The sequence below is a fragment of the Myxocyprinus asiaticus genome, chromosome 29 (assembly GCF_019703515.2).
Source record: "Myxocyprinus asiaticus isolate MX2 ecotype Aquarium Trade chromosome 29, UBuf_Myxa_2, whole genome shotgun sequence".
Classification (NCBI taxonomy): Eukaryota; Metazoa; Chordata; class Actinopteri; order Cypriniformes; family Catostomidae; genus Myxocyprinus; species Myxocyprinus asiaticus.
Genome location: NC_059372.1, coordinates 3,847,518 through 3,859,969, shown reverse-complemented (window position 1 = coordinate 3,859,969; position 12,452 = coordinate 3,847,518). Strand labels below are relative to the sequence as shown.

Here is a 12,452-nt window from a genome sequence, read left to right as displayed (position 1 = left end):
ATATATATGTGTGTGTGTGTGTGTGTGTGTATAATATATATATATATGTGTGTGTGTGTGTGTGTGTATATATATATATATATATATATATATATATATATATATATATATGTGTGTGTGTGTGTGTGTGTGTGTGTGTGTGTGTATATATATATATATATGTGTGTGTGTGTGTGTGTGTGTATATATATATATATATATATATATATATATATATATATATATATATATATATATATATATATATATATGTGTGTGTGTGTGTGTGTGTGTATATATATATACACACACAGACAAAAGTATTGGGACATCTACACATTACACCTACAGGAGCTTTTATGACATCCCATTCTAAATCCATAGGCATTAATATTGAGTTGGTCCCCCCATTGCAGCTATAACAGCTTCCACTCTTCTGGGAAGGCTTTCTACAAGATTTTGAAGTGTGTCTGTTGGAATTTTTGCCCATCAGACACTGATGTTGGATGAGAGGGCCTGGCTCGCAATCTCCGTTCTAGTTCATCCCAAAGGTGTTCAGTAGGGTTGAGGTCAGGGCTCTGTGCGAGCCAGTCAAGTTCTTCCACACCAAACTCATCCAACCATGCCTTTATGGACCTTGCTTTGTGCACTGGGGCACAGTCATGCTAGAACAGAAAAGGGCGTTCCCCAAACTGTTTCCATAAAGTTGGAAGCATAGAATTTTCCAAAATGTCCTGTTAAGCTGAGGCATTAACATTTCCCTTCAGTGGAACTAGGGGGCCTAGGCCAACCCCAGAAAAACAACCCCATAGCATTATCCCTCCTCCACCAAACTTTACAGTTGGCACAATGCAGTCAGGCAGGAAACGTTCTCCTGGCATTCACCAAACGCAGACTCGTCCATCAGACTGCCAGATAGAGAAGCATGATTTGTCACTCCACAGAACACATTTCCACTGCTCCAGAGTCCAGTAGCAGCGTGCTTTACACCACTTCATCTGACGCTTGGCATTGTGCTTGGTGATGTAAGGCTTGCATACAGCTGCTCGACCATGGAATCCCATGCCATGAAGCTCCCGGCACACAGTTTTTGTGCTGATGTTAATGCCAGAGGAGGTTTGGAACTCTTCAGTTATTGAGTCAGCAGAGCGTTGCCGACTTTTACGCACTATGCGCCTCAGCACTCGGTGAACTCGCTCTGTAACTTTACGTGGTCCGCCACTTCGTGGCTGAGTTGCTGTGGCTCCGAAACGCTTCCACTTTGCAATAATACCACTTACAGTTGATCGTGGAATATCTAGGAGGGAAGAAATTTCACGAACTGACTTGTTACAACAGTGGCATCCTATTACAGTACCACGCTCGAATTCAGTGAGCTCTTTAGAACGTCCCATTCTTTTACAAATGTTTGTAAAGGCAGACTGCATGGCTAGGTGCTTGATTTTATATACCTGTGGCAATGGGACTGAATGAAACACCTGAATTCAATGATTAAGAGGGGTGTCCCAATACTTTTGTCCATATAGTGTATATATAAAACCATCTGATTTTTTGTGTGTAAATATTCTCTTTTGATGATGAGCTAAGAAAGTGATTTATATTTTAGATTTAATAATATATTTAAAATTTGACAAGCACAAAATTCTATTCACAATGAATATAAATTACAATCAATAATAAGGGGTATCAAAAGAAAAAATATATTCAGTAAATAAAAATAAAAAAAACCTTGTTTCTCATTTTGCAGTGTAATAATAATGTGGCTTACTTTTCCAAAAGCAATTATTCATTATTCCATGAATAAAGAATCTTCCATAAAAAATAAAATAATTACAAAAGAATATTACAAATATTATTACAAATACAAATATTTTAATTATACATTTTTTTTTTTCCTAATTTTAAAAGTTTTACTTCTAAAGAAATTCACAGTAATTTTGAAACGTATGTATAAAATCATGACCACTCATGTGAGATGAAGAGTCCAGTCATACCAGTAACCATATAAAAGCTGTTTTATTCTACATGGGGCAGGGGCGCCTCCTGGAGGCAGCCATTTTGGCATCACATGACCAGCCAAATACTACTCGCTTAATCTCAGTAACTGCCCTGTTATTGGACACTTTCATTCATGAATTAAATTAACCATGTTTTACTGTGCATAGTGAATTTCTACCATGGCATGGGTAACTGAAAACGACTGTGCTTGAATGATGCAGCACCCAGGCCAATAGGAATCAGTGTAAGCAAATGAAAGGCACGTCGACATATTTCAAAAAATTACTGAACATAGAGTGGAGTGAGTGCAGTGTCACCACTAGAGGATCTTTGTCGTGTCCTCCGCTGCAGCAGGTGTCGCTGTTGAGCCGCAGCATCATCTCGGGTGTGATGACAGTAGACGAGCTCAGCTGCTGTTGTTGATGTGGCCCAGTGCGGATGTGAAACATGGAGAAGTAAAATAATCCCGACTAAACTCAGAATCATCCAATTCAGCGCAGACACGCAGACAGACGGCGCATAGGCAGCATGTTTAAGGGCTGGGGCTCGTGGCTGGGCGCGGAGTCCGTCAATCAAGATAAAACAGACAAAGAGGAAATAGAAGGAGAGAGAGACATAAACACAGATCAGACTGAACAAACACATGAGATCCTGCAGCAGGCCAAAGGACTCAGCGGTGAGATACAGATGTGTTCATATATAATAATATCACTCCCCCCCCCCAAAAAAAAATATAGCATACAATTACCACGTTTCTCTGGACATATCCATTGGTGTTACCATGTTTTTGACATGTTCGATGGTGATACCATGTTTATCTGGACATATACAGTGGTATTACCATGTTTTTTGACACGTTCGATGGTGATACCATGTTTATCTGGACATATCCACTGGTATTACCATGTTTTTTGACATGTTCGATGGTGATACCATGTTTATCTGGACATGTACAATGGTATTACCATGTTTCTGGACATGTACGATGGTGATACCATGTTTATCTGGACATGTACAGTGGTATTACCATGTTTCTGGACATGTACGATGGTGATACCATGTTTATCTGGACATATACAATGGTATTACCATGTTTCTGGACATGTACGATGGTGATACCATGTTTATCTGGACATATACGGTGGTATTACCATGTTTTTTGGTGTATACGATGGTGATACCATGTTTATCTGGACATATCCACTGGTATTACCATGTTTTTTGACACGTTCGATGGTGATACCATGTTTATCTGGACATATCCACTGGTATTACCATGTTTTTTGGTGTATACGATGGTGATACCATGTTTATCTGGACATATCCACTGGTATTACCATGTTTTTTGACATGTTCGATGGTGATACCATGTTTATCTGGACATATCCACTGGTATTACCATGTTTTTTGACACGTTCGATGGTGATACCATGTTTATCCGGACATGTACAGTGGTATTACCATGTTTCTGGACATGTACGATGGTGATACCATGTTTATCTGGACATATACAATGGTATTACCATGTTTCTGGACATGTACGATGGTGATACCATGTTTATCTGGACTTATACAGTGGTATTACCATGTTTCTGGACATGTACGATGATGATACCATGTTTATCTGGACATATACAGTGGTATTACCATGTTCTGGACATGTACGATGGTGATACCATGTTTATCTGGACGTATGCAGTGGTATTACCATGTTTTTTGACATGTACGATGGTGATACCTTGTTTATCTGGACGTATGCAGTGGTATTACCATGTTTCTGGACATGTACGATGGTGATATCATGTTTATCTGGACGTATGCAGTGGTATTACCATGTTTTTTGGTGTATACGATGGTGATACCATGTTTATCTGGACGTATGCAGTGGTATTACCATGTTTTTTGGTGTATACGATGGTGATACCATGTTTATCTGGACGTATGCAGTGGTATTACCATGTTTTTTGCTGTATACGATGGTGATACCATGTTTATCTGGACGTATGCAGTGGTATTACCATGTTTCTGGACATGTACGATGATGATACCATGTTTATCTGGACATATACAGTGGTATTACCATGTTCTGGACATGTACGATGGTGATACCATGTTTATCTGGACGAATGCAGTGGTATTACCATGTTTTTTGACATGTACGATGGTGATACCTTGTTTATCTGGACGTATGCAGTGGTATTACCATGTTTCTGGACATGTACGATGGTGATATCATGTTTATCTGGACGTATGCAGTGGTATTACCATGTTTTTTGGTGTATACGATGGTGATACCATGTTTATCTGGACGTATGCAGTGGTATTACCATGTTTTTTGGTGTATACGATGGTGATACCATGTTTATCTGGACGTATGCAGTGGTATTACCATGTTTCTGGACATGTACGATGGTGATACCTTGTTTATGTGGACGTATGCAGTGGTATTACCATGTTTCTGGACATGTACGATGGTGATACCATGTTTATCTGGATATATACCATGGTACTAGTTGTTTGGACATGTACCAGGTTTCTCCCATTGTATTTTTTAAATGCCTTGGAGCATCATGTAAATACAAGGCTACATTAATTTTTGTTGTCACTTTTGTTTTTTATGTATTGCTCATGTTTCATATCTTGCTCTTCTGTCAGGCTTCATTCTGAACTTTGCGAGTAGCGCGACTAAGAAGATCTCCGAGTCTGTGTCCGAGACGGCGCAAACCATCAAGAAAACTGTCGAGGAGAGCAACATCGACGGCATCATTGACAAGGTGCCTCAAATCAGACCCACAATCAAGATTTAACAATTAATATTCAGAGAATTTCTAAAAAATGAAAAGGCAGCTAGTAGCTCTACAGAAATAAAACAGAAATGTATTTTCATTTTTATTTTTCAGACCATTTTAGGAGATTTTCAGAAAGAGCAGGAAAAATTTGTCCAAGAGAAGAATGCAAAGAAAACAGGTATGGAAGTATATGAACAAATAATTGATCTTTTTATTATTATTATTATGCATATTTATGTCATATGTGACCTGCTTCATCATTTTAAGGAAAAATAGTAAAAAAATAATGCATTGAAATGATTATATCAGACAACATTTAAATGGTTTTATCTCGTTAAGAGTAGAAACATAATGATTTTATCATTAACCATGCTGTGGAATTGAAAAATGGCACCTACCTTTGGTATTCGCGGTCATTTTTGACCAGAAGGGTCAGATGTTTAACATTTCTTTTGATGATGATGATGATAATGATATCATTTTTTCTTCCATGAAGTAAGAACAATAAAATTATGCATTTCTTTTGGGGATTTTATTCTTATTTTCATGTAAATTTCTCAAGTTTACCATTAATTTTCATATACAAATAAGCCAATTTAAAAAATAAATTCAGAGCCTACACTTCTATAAGTTGAAACATGAAATAAATATGAGAATGTGATATAAATTGGAGGCAGATTGCTGCCATCTGATGAACAAAATATAAATAACATGACCTGAAAAACATGTCATGCCAGTAACAGCCAGTAGATGACTGTAGACACATACTGTGTAGTCTGATGACTTGTTGAAACCTAGTTTTATATTTTATCATGAGATATACATTTGGATATAGATATATCAAATCATTATCAAACTATTATGTGTCAAAGTTTAGCATTTTAAATTGATTTGAAGTGTCAGGCAGTTTGTCATTATGCTGCAATCAAACCTGACCATGGTGTTACAAAGAGAAGACACAGAATAAGCATTTTACAACCATTAATTTATTTCAGAAATAAACATTTTACTCAAAGTAAATGTGTAATAGTGTCAAGAAAACAAACATCAAGAAACAGAAATGAACTGCAAAATTCTGAAAATTCAATTAGAGTATAAAACAGAAGAATCAGAGTAAATATTTTGCAATTTCAAACTTTCTAAATTAAAAAAGTATTTTGTGTGTGTGTGTGTGTTATCGTCTCACCCCTTCATTTGAGTGTGTTTATCATTGTGATTGATTGTTTTTGTTTTTTTTGTGACAAATGTAAACAAAAAGCTCTGTGTTATAGTGTCATCAGTTCATTTTTGTGTGAGTGGGTGTGTATGTTTTGCACTGAGGATGTTTTAGAGTCTCACCCTGTAATTTGTAATTTGTAATTTTTTTTTTTTTTTTTTTTTTTTCAGCATTATGGCGATTTATTGATTGTATTTGACAGATAAAAAAAAAAAAAGCTCAGTTTTTTGGTCTTTCATTTTCAATGGTCGGTCAATTTTGACCACATATATCAAAGGTGTCGTTTTATTTATTTTTTTTATTATTTTTTTTACAACCACTTAGACTTATCGAATCAAGCCCAATTTTTATGTATATATATATATATATATATATGCTCGGATGGTAAATGGAGTAAACACACCAAGTCTTGTACTGCTCAGATAAAGGAAAAATTTCTTTTGGATCAAATACCATAGGAGGGTTAAAAAGCTGAAACTGTACCTCTAAGTGTTTCTGAGTCAGCATGACTTACAATGATTCAGCAGGTCACATTTATGTATTTGCCACAAACACAAACATCAATCTTTTGTCTGTAGATGCAGCGGTGCCACCCTGGGTCGGGTACAACGAGGAGGAAACTATTCAACAGCAGATTCTAGCTTTATCTGCTGTGAGTTTCCGTTTCTTTAGATTCTTGATACTCAATGTAATTTACATAGAGTAAAATAATGTATTTTTTCTCTGTTAAATTGATTAGGATAAGCGGAACTTCCTGCGTGACCCTCCAGCCGGCGTTCAGTTTCATTTCGACTTCGATCAGATGTACCCTGTTGCCCTGGTGATGTTACAGGAAGATGAATTACTCAACAGGATGCGCTTTGACCTCGTACCAAAACAGTGAGTGCATTGATGGTATTTCAATGGGGTTAGATAACATTTTGTCATTATTATTATTTTAAAAAGTACCCTGAAGTCCACTTATAATGTTAGTTTTTCCTCACCATTTTCCACCCCCTCTCTGACCCCATGTGAAACCTAAATGTGCGTATCAGGGTGAAGGAGGCGGCATTCTGGAGGAATTATTTCTACCGTGTGTCTCTAATAAAGCAGTCAGCGCAGCTCACAGCTCTCGCCGCTCAACAGCAGGCCGCTGATAAGAGAGAAGAGGAGAAAAATGGAGCGACTCCACTGAACGAGAACAACCCAGGTGCAGATCAGAGTGTTTAGGCCCATATATTTCCATCTATATATTCTGTAGTTCTGTAGTTATATGCAATATTCCAAATTCATTGCCATGGTGGTTTGTACACACAATGTGTGTTGAAAGTGATCCCGTATGTAATGTAGTCTGGGTTGTAATTCCTTCTCATGGTAATGATGAAAATGTTTGTTTAAACTCTTTAAACAAATAAAGGATTAAACAATGAGTTTTCTGTTTCACAGAGAGCATCAGACCGAAAACGCCTCCTGTCGCCATCAGTGCTAAACCCAAGACTAACGAGGTATCCCATTCATCCTGTGGTCACATTTGCATCATCATGATAGTTTTTAACGATAACATATCTAACATGCGTTCTCTGATCTGGATGTCATGGTAGCATGAAGAGGAGGAGATCTCCACCAGTCCTGGTGTTTCTGAGTTTGTGAGTGACGCGTTTGACGCCTGTGACATCAACCAGGAAGATCTGAGAAAAGAGATGGAGCAGCTGGTGCTCGACAAGAAGGCCTCCCCTCAGGATGGTGAGTTTGGTATAGTCCAGGGATCATTTTACACTATTGTAGCATTTTTATAAAGTTTTCTTGATCATTTTCCACTCTCTCTGACATTTACATTTAAACTTAATCTTTTTTTGCTACTGCAACTTTAAGACTTTGTGTGGCTCTGCATGCGGTCTACTGTCTACATAGGCTGCTTGCTTTTAAAAGCTTCGGTAAACTTCAATTTCCATGTGTCATTCCTTTTACACACAGCCAAGCCCTCAGCCTTTCAAAGTATTCTCTTTTGACGGCAAACCCTTATGGAAGTATTCAACACATGCACTACGACTGCTTTGTGATGCTCTTTAGTACAGTCGACGGCAGGCGCATTTGTCGCCAATGCACGAAGTCCCGCAAGACAATTGAATTTTTTATTCAATGAATGAATGTTGCATTTATATAGCACTTGTTCGGACACTACACTCAAAGCGCTTCACACAGTGAACAGGGGAATCTCCTCAACCTCCACCTGTGTGCACCATCCACCTGGATGATGCAACGGCAGCCATAGTGCACTCGCCACACATCAGCTATTGGTGGAGAGGAGAGTTATAGAGCCAATTAATGGATGGGGATTATTAGGAAGCCATGATTGAGAAGGGCCATTGGGGGAAATTTGGCCAGGACACCAGAGTTACACCCCTACTCTTTTCGAGAAGTGTCCTGGGATTTTTAATGACCATGGAGAGTCAGGACCTCAGTTTAACGTCTCATCCGAAGGACGGTGCCTTTTTACAGTATAGTGTCTCCTTCACTGTACTGGGGCATTAGGACTCACACAGACTGCAGGGTGAGCACCCCCTGCTGGCCTCCCTGATACCTCTTCCAGCAGCAACCTTAGTTTTCCCAGGAGGTCTCCCATCCAGGTACTGGCCAGGCTCAACCCTGCTTAGCTTCAGTTGGTAGCCAGTCTTGAGCTACAAGGTGATATGGCTGCTGGTAAAGAGTGTAATACATGATTTCAGGCTCGCTAACATCACCAGTTCTGTTGTATTTTGCCAGATATTACAATCAGTTTCTTCTAATAATCCCACATACAGTATATGATCATGTTTAATATTTCCTGCATAATTAATCAGCACTGCCATACATTTTCTGATAGGTCAGTTATGTGGCGGCAGTGTGTAAATGCAGAAGACACGCCCATCTCTGTTATTTCTGCAGACATTGCAAATGTCCCATGCAAGTTGATGGTAAACGTACAGACATCTGCAGTAATAACATACAGACACACGTCCGGCAAACTTATCCCATCTGAATAGGTCTTTCATTCCTCCTTAAAAGTCCCTTTGCTGTATATCCCTTAAAATCACCTTGATAACAATAGTTTTCCCACACAATTCCATATATTCTATAGTGTTATTTATCATCAGAATAGTCATATCCTCTAACCCCACGCAAAATTTATGTTAGGTTTCTTATCTTTACTCCCCCTGCTGGTGACGTTTGTAAGTGTTGATGAGAATAGTCATGTAAATTAGAGTTTTTTATTTTTATTTTCGTTTTTCTATTCAATTGTAGTTTTGACAAGGGAGAATGAGAAACAAAAAATAGAATAATCTAGCTAGAATTCTACTTTTTATTTTTTATTAATCAATTTGTGCATGTTTGTTTTGTAGATTGCAGACAAATAAAACACCTGTTTTTCGTTATTAACGGAAGATACACGGATTTACGCGCTGACTGTCCTCGTGCAGCCAAGTTTTTTTTAGACACGCAGAAAACCCCCGTCTTCATGCCTACTTTTTAATGTTGCCGTGCCAAAAAAACTAGGCTGCATGTGGACAGTCAACGGCAGGTGCGACAATGCACAAAGACGGATTTTCTTCGTGACGGTACATCTAATACATATTGCGCACAAGTACGCAGTTCTCGCACAGTGCGCGCAACGCAAATGTCTTCATCAGCACAGTACGTGCGGACTGTCCGTATGCAGCTTAGTTTCTCTAGACATGCAGAAACCCCTGTCTTGCGCTTCACGCCTGCCATTCACTGTCCCTGTGTCTAGAAAAACTAGGCTACACGCAACAGTCAACAGCAGGCGCGACAACGCGTATAGACGGATGTTTTCCGCGTGGCGGTACGTCTCACGCATATTACGCACACAGACACGGGTCTCGCACATGGCCCAAATTTGACAGCATGTCTAGAAAAACTAAGCTGCATGCAGACAGTCCGCGCATACTGTGCTGATGATGAAATTTTAATCACATGCACTGAATGTGTTACGGACTTGTACTCTGAAAACTCACGTCTTTGTGTGCTGTCAACGAATGCACCTGCCGTGGCCTGTTCTACAAAGTATCACAAAGCAGTCGTAGTGCGCATGTGTTACACACATCTGGAAAACTGATGTATACTTTGGCCTTAAGGCAGCATCCTAGCTGGAGTGGAACCACATAAGTGGCTGATTTGATATGTTCTACATAAGCAGCAACTCAATGCTTAAAGTGCTACCAACGTAGGCAACTCAGGTTTGGGAACAGAGCCTAAATGTAAATGACCGTGGTTTTGATTGGTCGTTTAACACTTATAGTTTTTGTTGCGTTATCTCTGACAGAAGAGACGGCTGATTGGGAGAAGGAGCTACAACAGGAACTGCAGGAGTACGAGGTGGTCGTTGACCCAGAAAATCGAGACGACAACTGGGACCGTGAGATCGAGGAAATGCTGCAGGCAGTCAGTTAAGCATTACAGCGCCCCCTCTGGTCTGGATGATCCACTGCGGCACTGCAGTTTAAATGAAGGACCAAGAAGAGAGAGGCTTCAAGCGTCGTCTACTATCTCATGAATCTGACTGAAATGAATTACCAGGATATCCTATAAGAATGTGTGCTGTCCGACTTTTAAGATATCAAGAAAGAATCATGCTATTTAGCAGTAGAGGGATTTGGTGTTGTGCCAGTATGCACATATAAAAAGCTTCCTCTGATTGTAGTCAAATTTTTGTGCTTAGTGAGAACCTTTAAATCAGATGTGATTTTCTGATTTAATCTTTCTGTGTCATTTTGGGTTAAACTTATGTTTTTGTGTTCGACACAAACTCAAAAGACTGACTGTCCTGTCCAAACACTGTTGCCACTGCTAAACAAATATAAACAGTGCGTATGGACTTGTTTCTATTTGACTATAGGTCAATGGCTTATCTCTCATTCCTTTATTTGTTATCTCTCTCGCTCTTGTTTTAAATGTTGATTAAAAATGTGTACTCTGGTACTCACCAGGCAGGGGTTTGGTGAATTACATATTAGGTTTCTCTTTTGGGATTACCTAAAATCATTCTGAATTACATACCTGTAAAATCGAACAATATTTACATGTTTGTTAATGCAAAGGTTCATTATAACTTTGTGTTGTAGTTGTTTTTTTCATCTTGCGTTTTGTCTTATTACCTTACAGATGAATAATCTTTATTTTGTTGCAGTTAATACAAATATATGCTCTAAAATAATAACTTGTTTCTCTTATGGTCGCTCTTACTACTCCAACCACAGTTTACTGCCTTTACAATCACTAGTTAATATGCTAATGGTTAGTCGATGCATAACATGCGGATAAACTGTTTATTCAACATCAAGAATTTAGGTTAAGCTATTTAAGGATAAGAGAAGTGTTCATTTTAGATGCAGTGACTCTTCGCTATTTTAAACACCTTGTTTAGCTTCTCTTTATTTTAAATGGGCTTGTTGTGTGACATTAAGCTTTAAAAGTGCACATAATCAATGTAATCTCTCATATAATATGATCTTACAAAGTTGCATGCATAATAATTAGCAAAATGCTGTTTAAAATGGTTTGAGATGGAGATTCCCAGAACATTCCCAGAAGTATTTCATGTCACGTGTAGTTTCTATCAGAATCCTTGCGGTTTCACATGTCGTGAGTGAATTTATTTCTAAGTATTAAAGTGGCAAAGTTATTTAGCGGTCTATCTTAATATTTACTGGTGCCTGTATGCACATATAAGTTATTTAATGCTATGTCTTAATACATAAGAGTGTCTAGAAGGTATCCCTCTCTCGTCAATCTCACGAGATTCTTAAATTATTCATTTGAAGATGCACCTCGATGAGGAGCGCTCGTAAAAGATTATTTTTAATTGTCTGTTTTGATGAACAGTCAGTTTTGATGCTCAATTCAAGCTCTAAAATAAATATTTCACATAGTAAATTTGATAACTTTAACTCTTCGTCTGCTACTTTTGGTCATAAGATATTGTTGGTAACTGGAGATAACTGCCATGGGTTGTAATCCGCTTGGAAGCAACTTTATATTTTAAGAAACATTTGTTCTCATTTTTCTTTGCGATTTGACTGGAAAGGAGCTGCGCGACACTAACAAAATCTCCACAAGATTTGTTTTACGTTTTCCAGTTCTAATAGAGATAAACTTCTTTAAAGGGGTCATGTCATGAGGGATCAAATTTTGCTTGATATTTGAACATATAAGAGGTCATTCTACTATAAAAACATACTGTAAATGGCAGAACTCAACTTAATCCCCAATGCAATAAAAGCATTCATTGGAACCAAGCTGCCAAAACGCCCCGTTCTCTACTTCCGTGACTTCCCTGCGTCACTTGGGGTACTCATTAATTCTAGACGGCAACAACATCAACGCTTATTTTAAAATCATCACACCCATGGCCCCGCCTACTGGTGCTCACTTGGCTCGTAAACAGAGACAGCGAGGACAAAAGGCCTACTGTCTGTGGCCTCACTACTCCTGAA

General features: G+C 38.5%; 1 protein-coding gene across 1 annotated transcript; it reads left to right on the top strand.

The window, feature by feature from the left end:
• Nucleotides 1–2,360: 2,360 nt before the first annotated feature.
• syap1 (synapse associated protein 1) lies at nt 2,361–11,068 on the top strand. Its single transcript, XM_051662707.1, has 9 exons — nt 2,361–2,653; nt 4,633–4,751; nt 4,878–4,944; nt 6,561–6,634; nt 6,722–6,861; nt 7,017–7,171; nt 7,408–7,466; nt 7,563–7,704; nt 10,283–11,068. The coding sequence occupies exons 1-9, from the start codon at nt 2,506–2,508 to the stop codon at nt 10,408–10,410; spliced, it is 1,032 nt and encodes a 343-aa protein (XP_051518667.1). The 5' UTR covers nt 2,361–2,505; the 3' UTR covers nt 10,411–11,068.
• Nucleotides 11,069–12,452: the final 1,384 nt, after the last annotated feature.

Bases quoted from the DNA above. Each gene is read 5' to 3' on its own strand.
- syap1 (XM_051662707.1), top strand. From the start codon at position 2,506: ATGTTTAAGGGCTGGGGCTCGTGGCTGGGCGCGGAGTCCGTCAATCAA. The intron at 2,654-4,632 runs GTGAGATACAGA...CTCTTCTGTCAG, and splicing joins GCAGGCCAAAGGACTCAGCG to GCTTCATTCTGAACTTTGCG. The intron at 7,705-10,282 runs GTGAGTTTGGTA...TATCTCTGACAG, and splicing joins GAAGGCCTCCCCTCAGGATG to AAGAGACGGCTGATTGGGAG.